Below are 10922 nucleotides of genomic sequence, written 5' to 3' on the forward strand. Positions count from 1 at the left end.
GTAGGGGCAGGATTTTCACCTGCTGGGTTGATGTCAATGCAGAGGAGTTACAGCTGCATCAGGGAGAGGATTTGCAGATTTTTCTTGCCTCTCTCTTGGATGCAGGGGTTTGCAGAGCACTGCAGACTGTGATAAGCACAGGATCTATGATAAGCACAGGATGAACTTCCTCAGACTAAAGAGAGGAACTGGGTACTGGGTAAAGCTATATCCCTGTGACTTCAATAGGGATAATCCAAATGTCTGCCAAATGGCCCTGGAGTGCTCTTGGGAGAGGCTCTTCCTGCCTTTGGAAGGACTTTTCCAGCAGTGCTGCTCCTCTGGAAATGTGAAGGGCTGAGAGCATTCCAGAAATAACAGTGTACATGATTATTTCCTGGATTTACGCTGACAAAGATTGTGAATTGACATCAGCACCAGGGGACTGAGTGACCTGTTCCTCCTCACAGGGTTTCCACAGAATTACGCTACAGGAAGCAGCCTTGGGGGCTGGTGAAATCCTTCATTGAGAAGAATTTTTGGAGCGGCCTGGAGGATTATTTCCGTCACTTGGGTAAGTGGCAGTGCCACTGACAGTGGCACTCAGGTTTCCCTGGGAGTGGGCAGCATGAGCCAGCCTTGGGGTGGTTTACCAAAGGGGCTACCGCAGCAGGAATAAATGACCTGCTGGAATTAATCAGGGCAGCAGATCCTGCTCCCTGTCAGGCAGTTTGGGGTCAGATTTTGGTAAAAAGTGCGAGGAATGTGGAGCACAAATCTCTCAGGCTCTGCCAGCCTCTTTGGCCCAGCTGATGCTTTTTTGGGGCTACCTAAAACAGAGGCCAGACAAAACTAAGAAAATAAAAAGCAGTTCTGTTTATTGAAGGGCCTTCAGGTACATTTAGGGCAGACAAAACCCACCCAAAAATGGACAACAGGTCACAGGTTTCACACTTTTATAAGTTTGTTCCATTTGCATTTTGGGGGTGAATCTGCCAATTCCAGCTTCAGCTAATGAAGTCATTGACCCCAAGTTTGCTCCCCCAACTCCCTTTTGTTTCCATCTCTGGGGCCTGAGGCAGTGAGGTGTCCTTGATTGCCAGGCCTGGAGAGGAATTGCTGTGTCTGCCCAAAATGGGGAAGCAGCAGCTCCCACTGTGCGTGGAGTTTGGAGTTCTACACTAAAGAGCTACAGGGTTACAAATAGATGGAAAATATAAAAGCTGAAATACTAAGGCATCACAGCAGAGAGGTTAAACCTTTCTCTCTCTACAAAATGCTCCCTGTTGGTGCTGCAGAGAGTGAGCTGACCAAAACAGATCGTGTGCTTGATTGCCACGAGAGGAATTGTTGTGTCTGCCCAGAATGGGAGAGCAGCAGCTCACGCTGGATGTGGAGTTACACACCAAAGAACTGCAGGGTTACAAATGTGTGAAAAATATAGATCTAAAATCCTAAGGCATCACAGCAGAGGGGTTAAACCTTTCTCTCTTTATAAAATGCTCCGTGTTGGTGCTGCAGAGAGCGAGCTGACCAAAACAGAGAGCACGTACCTGGCTGAGGTGCACAGACAATCCCCCAAAGAGAAGGTGAGCAAGCAATCCACGGTGCGGCGGCGGAAACGCGCCCACGCCCACCTGAGGGTGCCACACCTGGAGGAGGTGCTCAGCCCCGTGACCACCCCCACGGATGAGGAGGTTGCCCATCGAATCAAGCACGTGGCAGGTGAGCAGCTGCACAGCCCACGGGGATGGGGACGAGCAGGGGTTTGGTCACGCAGGGGAGTGTTGGGGTTGTTTGGGTGGGTAGAGGATCAGGGGTTCCTTTCCCTGTTTCCCATCCCAAATGCATCCCCATCTCCTCAGGTTCCACTCAGACACGGCACATCCCTGAGGAGAGCCCCAGTGGCTTCCACCTGCAGAGTGTCTCCAAGCTGCTCCTTGTCATCAGCTTTGTGTAAGTGATGATTTTTTACTGCTCTCCTTCCCAGCCAGCATTAAACACCTGTGGTTTACCTGTGCTCCTGGAGTTCTGCGCTCCCTTCTCTCCTTTCCCCTGGGTTTTGGCCTTGGTTTAGCCAAACTCTGATCTGGAAGTCCTAAAGGCAGGTCTGGGACCTGTCTGGGACAGTGACAATCAGGACAGAGGCATCTGTGCAAAAAGAGGAGTCAATACCTACAAGAGAAGAAATCCAACAAGTAATAAGCATTTTATTTATTTATTTTTACATCTTATTTTACATCTTATTATTTATTTATTTTTACATCTTGTTTATTATTACGTCTTTTACATTTTATTTATTTCTTTTTACATTTCATTTATTTATTTTTACATCAGGGATGATTTTAATGGTGCATAGGAACTCCGTGTGTGTGGGTAATTTAAAACAAGTGATTTAATTGCTGACACACCGGCTGCTGTGAGGGACAATGACTGTGCAGAGTTCTCTGGGAGTCACTGGGCCACCCCAACAGGGCTCAGTGTCTGTGAGGATTCTGTCACATCTCATCAGGCAAAACCTTTTCATGTCTGGTGCTGGGCAGTGATTTTGATGAGGGGCACAGCCAGAAAGCAGCTGGACCCTTGAGAGATGATTTCTGCACAATGAGTAAAGCAACAGCTGAAGCACGAGGGATTGGAGTGATTTCATCAGCTCAGCAGCAGGAACTGTTTGCTTTGGGTCTTTCCTGCCACACTTTTCAGGATTGGTGGGCTTGGACTGGGATGTGTTCTCCAAGTGAGCTGGGAATGGGCCCCTCACATCCCTGTAACTCAGTTTAATACCCAAACACACTGTTTTTACTGTTCTTCTGTCCTTGGGCTCACAGCAGGCTTCATTTGGTGCTGCAGTGCTCACTGGGCAGGTGCTGTGGAGCAGAGCAGCCTAAAGCAGCAATCCAGGCTTTCAGAGAGGTGGGGAGAAGCTGGGATTTCAGGGCTGAAATGGCAGCTCAAACTGAGCTCCTTTCTGTGTTCCCTGGTCCCAGAGGGGCACAGATGCAGAGGTTTGCAGCACAGAGGTACCCAAGCTTTGTGCCAAGCTCCTGACAGCTTCACTTGGGTCACAGAGCCCTCTGTGGTGCTTCCAGAATATTCCTCTGGCCAGCTGCCATCCTCCTGACTGAAGTGGTCATAGTGGGCCATTCTTCCAGCAAAATAACTGCACTGTTCAGAGCCAGGCACCAGGCTGGCATTTGGGAATCTCTTCCTGGGGACGAGCAGAAATGCCCCCCATGAGTGGTGGGGGTGAGAGGAGCTGGGCAGGGCATGGCTGGGGGGTGTTCCCAGTGCTGGGGTGGGGAACACACTCTGTGTGTTGTGGTGGAGTTCACAGGGGTCCCAGGACAAGGGGAGAGATGAGAATCTTGACTCCATGTTTCAGAAGGCTGATTTATTATTTAATATTATATATTATATATATTATATATATTATATATATTATATATATAATGTTAAATAATAATGTTAATGTTAAATAATAAAAGAATAATAAATTATAGATATAATATTATATAATACATTTAATATAATATATATTTTATATATTATATTAAAAGAAAATTATATATTAAAACTATACTAAAAGAACAGAAGAAAAGATTTCATCAACAGGCTAGCAAGGAATAGAAAAGAAAAAGAATTATAAAAAAAGCTCGTGACTCTCAGAGAGTCCGAGCCAGCTGGACTGTGATTGGCCATTAATTAGAAACAGCCAACATGGACCAATCACAGATGCACCTGTTGCATTCCACAGCAGCAGATAATTATTGTTTTTCTTTTCCTCTGAGGCTTCTCAGCTTCTCAGGAGAAAAATCCTGGCAAAGGGATTTTTCAGAAAATGTGATGGCGACAGTGTGTGTGTGTCAGTGCCTCAGTGGGGATGGGGAATGCTGGATGTGAGCACTGTGTGTGTGTCAGTGCCTCAGTGGGGATGGGGAATGCTGGATGTGAGCTCTGTGTGTGTGTCAGTGCCTCAGTGGGGATGGGGAATGCTGGATGTGAGCTCTGTGTGTGTGTCAGTGCCTCAGTGGGGATGGGGAATGCTGGATGTGAGCTCTGTGTGTGTGTCAGTGCCTCAGTGGGGATGGGGAATGCTGGATGTGAGCACTGTGTGTGTGTCAGTGCCTCAGTGGGGATGGGGAATGCTGGATGTGAGCTCTGTGTGTGTGTCAGTGCCTCAGTGGGGATGGGGAATGCTGGATGTGAGCACTGTGTGTGTGTCAGTGCCTCAGTGGGGATGGGGAATGCTGGATGTGAGCTCTGTGTGTGTGTCAGTGCCTCAGTGGGGATGGGGAATGCTGGATGTGAGCTCTGTGTGTGTGTCAGTGCCTGCACAGCCGCCTGCTGTCCCCAGGAGCTCAGCTGTGCTGAGGGAACTTCACCAGCAGTGCAGGCTCATGGATCCCTGCCTGTCCTTCCTGCCTCTCTGCCCTCTGCTCCTTTCCCCCTGCACTGTCTGAGCCTCCCCTCCCAGCCCAGTTTGTGTCACTCTGTTTCTAACCTGCAGCTGCTCCGTCTTTTCTCTTCCCTGCTCCCATTAGGATCTGTTTCAGGTACTGTCTCTCTCTTTTTTTTACCTCTTTACTCTCCCATTTGCCTCCCTTTCTCTGCATTCAGCACATCCACTCACCCAGCCTGTTCTGTCTGTCTGTCTGCCCTCCTGGCTCACACATTTCTTCCACGAGGTGAAGTTTTGGCTGCTCACTCAGATTAAATCCCCACCCACAGCATGGACTGAGCTCAGACACCTTTCTGCAGGGCTGGGTGTTGTCCCAGGTGCTCCTGGCAGGCAGTGGGCTCTGAGATGCTCCTGAAGTGGCTTTTTTCTTGTTTCCTCTGCAGTCTGGTGCTGCTGGTCATTCTCAACATGATGCTGTTCTACAAGCTCTGGATGTTGGAGTACACCACGCAGACGCTGACGGCGTGGCAGGGCCTGAGGCTGCAGGAGAGGTACAGCCACCCCTGCTGGGGCTCCCCTTGGGTTTTCTGGGTGCCAGAGGCTTTCCTGTCACACCAGAGCTCTGGGCTCTCACTTTTGTGCGAAACAGGTGAAGCTGAAGCGTGGATTTCCCCCTGTGTGCATTTCACCCTGTGTGCATTTCCCCTGTGTGCATTTCCCCTGTGTGCATTTCACCCTGTGTGCATTTCCCTGTGTGCATTTCCCCCTGTGCATTTCCCTGTGTGCATTTCCCCCTGTGTTCATTTCCCCCTGTGTGCATTTCCCCGTGTTCATTCCCCCCCTGTGCATTTCCCTGTGTGCATTTCCCCTGTGTGCATTTCCCCCTGTGTGCATTCCCCTGTGTGCATTTCCCCCTGTGTGCATTTCCCCTTGTGTGCATTTCCCCCTGTGTTCATTCCCCCTGTGTGCATTTCCCTGTGTGCATTTCCCCCTGTGTGCATTCCCCTGTGTGCATTCCCCCCTGTGTGCATTTCCCCCTGTGTGCATTTCCCCTTGTGTGCATTTCCCCCTGTGTTCATTCCCCTGTGTGCATTTCCCTGTGTGCATTTCCCCCTGTGTGCATTTCCCCCTGTGTGCATTTCCCCTTGTGTGCATTTCCCCGTGTGCATTTCCCCCTGTGTTCATTCCCCCTGTGTGCATTTCCCCCTGTGTTCATTCCCCTGTGTGCATTTCCCTGTGTGCATTTCCCCCTGTGTGCATTTCCCCCTGTGTTCATTCCCCCTGTGTGCATTTCCCTGTGTGCATTTCCCCTTGTGTGCATTTCCCTGTGTGCATTTCCCCCTGTGTGCATTTCCCCTGTGTGCATTTCCCGTGTGCATTTCCCCTTGTGCATTTCCCCCTGTGTGCATTTCCCCTGTGTGCATTTCCGTGTGCATTTCCCCCTGTGTGCATTTCCCCCCGTGTTCATTCCCCCTGTGTGCATTTCCCCCTGTGTGCATTTCCCCTGTGTGCATTTCCCCTTGTGCATTTCCCCCTGTGTTCATTCCCCCTGTGTGCATTTCCCCCTGTGTTCATTCCCCCTGTGTGCATTTCCCCCTGTGTGCATTTCCCCTGTGTGCATTTCCCCTGTGTGCATTTCCCCCGTGTGCATTTCCCCCTGTGTGCATTTCCCCCCGTGTTCATTCCCCCTGTGTGCATTTCCCCTTGTGCATTTCCCCGTGTGCATTTCCCCCTGTGTGCATTTCCCCCTGTGTGCATTTCCCCGTGTGCATTTCCCCCTGTGTTCATTTCCCCTGTGTGCATTTCCCCCTGTGTTCATTTCCCCTGTGTGCATTTCCCCCTGTGTTCATTCCCCCTGTGTGCATTTCCCCCTGTGTGCATTTCCCCGTGTGCATTTCCCCTGTGTTCATTTCCCCTGTGTTCATTTCCCCTGTGTGCATTTCACCCTGTGTGCATTTCCCCTGTGTGCATTTCCCCCTGTGTTCATTCCCCCTGTGTGCATTTCACCCTGTGTTCATTTCCCCTGTGTGCATTTCCCCTGTGTGCATTTCCCCCTGTGTTCATTCCCCCTGTGTGCATTTCCCCCTGTGTGCATTTCCCCTATGTGCATTTCTCTGTGTTCATTCCCCCTGTGTGCATTTCCCCTGCAGCTGAAGAGCAGAGCTAAGGCCACAGAGGATGCTCTGTGAATAAATGTTCAGCAGTTTTGGGCTGAGGGGGTCACTTTCCCTCCTTTGATGGCCAAACTTCCCTCTGGATGGGAAGCAGCATCTTAGAATGATCCCTTGGTATCAGAGGAGAATTTGGGCCTGGGACACACGGTCTGTCAGGTTTGTGTTTTGGAAGGTGTGGATCCAGATGTCCTGCCTGAATGGCCTCAGGTCTATTTTTAGAGGCTGAGAACATCCTGCATCCACTTTTCTGAGGTGTTTTTGCCCTCTTGTGTCCCTTTTTTGCAGTCCCAGTTGCTACACTTCAAGCATTCATACATAGCCAGGTGCTAGCACAGAGTTGGAATTTTTTTGCCCTGTTTGTGTCACTTCTCCTCCTCTTCCCCATACCATCCCTGCTACTTCCCCACAGATAGATACTTTAGGTGATGATGGATACTTTTCTCTTCCAACCTGATCATGCTGTGATTGAGTGAAAGAGAAATCTCTGTGCAAACTGTGGGATTTTATGAGCCTTGCCTGTGTTTCTGTGGCAGGTTACCCCAGTCTCAGACAGAGTGGGCCCAGTTGCTGGAGTCCCAGCAGAAGTACCACGACTCAGAGCTGCAGAAATGGCGCGAGATCATCAAATCCTCCGTGATGCTCCTGGACCAGGTGAGACTGCACAGCCGCAGGCAGGGCTGTGAGCAGGGTGTCCTCCCAGTGCTGCTCCCCATCCTTCAGCATCTCCTGCTTCCACCACAGCCCCTCAGCTGTGCCAGCTCCTTTAGACCCATCTCCTGCTGCTGGTGGGTACCACAGGGGCTGTCAGGGGGCCACGGCTGCTCTCTCCCATCAGAGGGGTGCATGCACATCAGGGAGAGAACCCTACAGGGCAAAAAACCTCATGTGGGCACATTTGGTATCTAATCTGTCATCCCAGTTTGGAGAGCAAACTGGTTTGAGCTGAACGCTGGATTTACATGCAGCTTTCAGGGAGGAAGGGGACAAAATATTGTAGCATGAGTCCAGGAAATTCAGGGTGTGCTCCCTAAAAAGCACACAGGGCTGAAATGAGAGCTGCTTCCTCATAAATCCAGGAATTTCAAGGTGTGCTCCCTAAAAATCACACAGGACAGAAATGAGAGCTGCTTCCTCATAAGTCCAGGAATTTCAAGGTGTGCTCCCTAAAAATCACACAGGGCTGCTGAAAACACAGTGCAGAAATTAAAGCTGCTTCCTCATAAGTCTGGGAATTTTGGGGTGTGCTCCCTAAAAAGCAAACAGGACTGCTGAGAGCTGCTCCCTCATCAGTCAAGGAATTTCAGGGTGTGCTCCCTAAAAAGCACACAGGGCTGCTGAGAGCACAGGACAGAAATGAGAGCTGCTCATAAGCCCAGGAATATCAGAGTGTGCTCCCTAAAAATCACACAGGGCTGCTGAAAACACAGCCAGAAATGAGAGCTGCTCCCTCACAAGTCTCTAAATCGGAGCTGCTTTTCCCTAAGAAGAGAGAACTTAGGGAATGCTAATCCATGTCCTTATCAGACAGTTCCAGCAGCTCACTGGGTGTAGATAAGGACAGGTTTCAGCCTCCTTGGCTCCTCAGCACTGTCCTGTTGGTCACTCAGGAGTTCATTCTTAACCTGTTAATTCTGCCCACCCCTTCTGGAAAATGGTGCCCCACATTCCCAGTCCCCAGCCCTGATTCTCTCCCCTCAATTCTGCTTTGGGGGTTCAAATGGGCCTGATGCCACTCCCAAAATCACAGTTACGGTATCAATACTTAAAGGAAAAAAAGGAAATTCCCAAGTTGTCTCCTCCAGGGCAGCACCACAGTGGGGAAATCTCTTGTCTTGCAGATGAAGGATTCTCTAATAAACCTGCAGAATGGCATCGGGTCCAGGGACTTCGGGTCAGATCCAGAGGAGAAAAGGAAACGTTTCCATTGACAGGCAGGAATGCAGGAGGCCAGAGGACGGTGTGCAATATGTGTAAATAGGATATATAAATATATATATAAATATATATATATATATACAGATATAAATATATATATTATATACAGATTTTAAGAGAAAAAAAAAGAGAAAAAAAAGAAAAAAAAAAAGCCTAAAGAGGGGAAGGAGTGACCTCCAACACTGGCTGAACTGGAGGGGCTCTGGGAGTGTGGGGGGTGTGTGTGGGAGGGCTGTGCTCTCCCAGCACTGGGGTGTGCTTAGGGCCGTGCCCAGCTCTGCTCCCTGGGCCCGTGCACTGCTCCTCTGTAATATTCCTGTCTGTCTGTCTGTCTGTTCTGTTTTTGTTGTCTCAAAGGGAAGCATCAGTGTGAGTGCCCCCCCATCCCCTCGCTGTGCATGGAGCTCCCTGCTTTGCTCTGGTATCCCCCAGGGGGACGCTGTCACCCCCCTCACCTGCTGCCACACAGGGTTGGCAATGCTACCAGTCCTTGCAAAACTGCTTTGGAGAGGAGGGGGAGCTGCTGTGGCTCTGTGGAGGGCAGATGCCCCTGGCAGGCCCCTCCTGGGAGCAGGAATTTGCTGTCAGGGCAGCCAGGCTGGCTCAGAGAGCCGAGCACAGGGCTGCAATCCCTCCCACACCCCCCTGTGCTGCTGCTGCCCTGGGTGAGGGCAGTGCCTGCCTCCCAGGTGAGTGCCACACCTGTGACAGTGTCCCCTTTCCCTGTTCTCTGCTTTCCCTGTGCCACTGAGCCATCCCTGTGCTGCGGGTCTGCACTGGTGCTGGAATCACCACCCAGAGTTAAACACAGAACCAAAATTAGGATTGATTTGCAAGCACTCCCACAACCCAGCTCAGCAAATCTCTCTCCTGTTTGTTCACCCAGCCCTTGTCTTGTGAAATCTGTGGGGGAAAAAAAGGGGGGGAAAAACAACAGCTTCCTTTCCTTGCCTGGGATAAATTCACATAATTGTACCTATGCAGCAACAGCCATCACTGTGCATATTTATGTGACTGCATCTGTGGAGCAACAAGGCTTCCAAAAATCCAGGAGAGGTCAGGAAGGGTCACAGGGACCGAGGGGTGAAAGGAAACAGGGTCTGTCAGAGGGTGGCAGGGCAGAGCTGGCTGTGAGGCACGCGCATCAGCCGGGCAGCGCAGCCCTGGAGGGCAGCCAGGTGCTGGAGCTGCACCAGCAAACAGCCAATGTGCATTTTGTGTTCTGCTGGGGGAGAGTTCCCGACTCCATTAGCAGCCAGGTGGGCAAGAGGGGCAGCTCGGCTGTGCTGTGCAATGCACAAACTCCTCTGGGACTGGAGGGGGGGTGAGGCTGCTTCTTGAAGGGTTTAATAAAAGCTTTGGCCTCTTCCCCAGGCAGGTGGATGAGGGGAATGTGGGTCCCGCTTTGTCCAGCACTGGGATTTTCCACCTTCTGCCTGGCAGGAGGGAGGCAGCTGCACATCCCCGGTTTGGAGATGGTGCAGGTGTGGAATAACTGGTCTCTGTAGCACAGAATATCCTCAGTGCAGCCTGAGGAAAACCCTCCCAGCTCCCACTTTGCAGTGGATGCAGGAGTAACCTGCTGATTCCTCCCCATGCCCCACACAAGATCCCATGTGCAGGAGCATGGATGGAGCCAGGCTATCAGAGGGACATTTCAGACTGTGAAAGCAAGCTCCAGCTGGGGAAAACCAGAGAGTAATGGCTATTTATGACTATTTATTTAATTTAATGCTGCTGACTACTGTACTGCTCCCTGGCTTTTCCCCAGGGAGGCTGCTGAAGTGGCTGCTGTACCATGACATTGAGGTGCTAGGGCCTGGGAAGGGATTTCTGGGGCTCATTTTCCCCACTGTGACTTGCCAGACTGCCCCAGAGCCCCCCTTCCCCCTCTTACCCACTCCCACAATTACTAAGCACACAAAATCCCCTGCTGCTGGGATTTCCCTCTTCTAGAATTTAATTTCAAGCACCAAGCAGGAGACACAGAGGAAGCCCTGGGATCCAGGAGAGAGCACACTGAAAGGGGAGCCTGGAATGTGGGGTCTCCTCCACCTGGGGACAGAGAAATCAGAGAGGGTCACAGATAAATGCTGCTGCTCAGTGTTTGCTGCTCACTTTCTCTCTGTTAGTGAGGCAAGGAACGATTTTTCTCCCCCTGAATCCTTTCTCCTGTGCAGATTTCCAGCTGCAGGCTCAGGATGTTCCCTCAGGCTGGGCCCCAGAGGCAGAACTATTTAAAATCACTGCTTAAAATCGCTGCTGAAAGCTCTGTTAAATCAGGCCAGGCAGCTGTAGCAATCCCAACACCGATATTTGTCCTACCTGCACATTAAAATGTTTTTTTTTTTAATTGTTTGACACTATCCTGGCACTCAGCAATGTGAAATCCTTTAGTGGGAGCACAAGGGGACCAAGAAGGACCTCTCCTTCAC

General features: G+C 50.7%; 1 protein-coding gene across 7 annotated transcripts in view; it reads left to right on the forward strand.

Moving 5' to 3' along the window:
- Nucleotides 1-8593, forward strand: part of GRAMD1B (GRAM domain containing 1B) — a 116232-nt gene extending 107639 nt beyond the window's left edge. For all 7 annotated transcript variants that reach the window (XM_030964820.1, XM_030964822.1, XM_030964821.1 and 4 more), the window contains 6 exons: nucleotides 450-553; nucleotides 1501-1704; nucleotides 1845-1935; nucleotides 4822-4929; nucleotides 7086-7203; nucleotides 8391-8593. In XM_030964820.1, the coding sequence (XP_030820680.1) occupies nucleotides 450-553; nucleotides 1501-1704; nucleotides 1845-1935; nucleotides 4822-4929; nucleotides 7086-7203; nucleotides 8391-8480 (715 nt within the window). In that variant the 3' untranslated portion in view covers nucleotides 8481-8593. The remainder of the gene's footprint in view (nucleotides 1-449; nucleotides 554-1500; nucleotides 1705-1844; nucleotides 1936-4821; nucleotides 4930-7085; nucleotides 7204-8390) is intronic.
- The last annotated feature ends 2329 nt before the right edge of the window (nucleotides 8594-10922 follow it).

This window comes from Camarhynchus parvulus, chromosome 24, assembly GCF_901933205.1.
Source record: "Camarhynchus parvulus chromosome 24, STF_HiC, whole genome shotgun sequence".
In the NCBI taxonomy this organism is placed as follows: domain Eukaryota; kingdom Metazoa; phylum Chordata; class Aves; order Passeriformes; family Thraupidae; genus Camarhynchus; species Camarhynchus parvulus.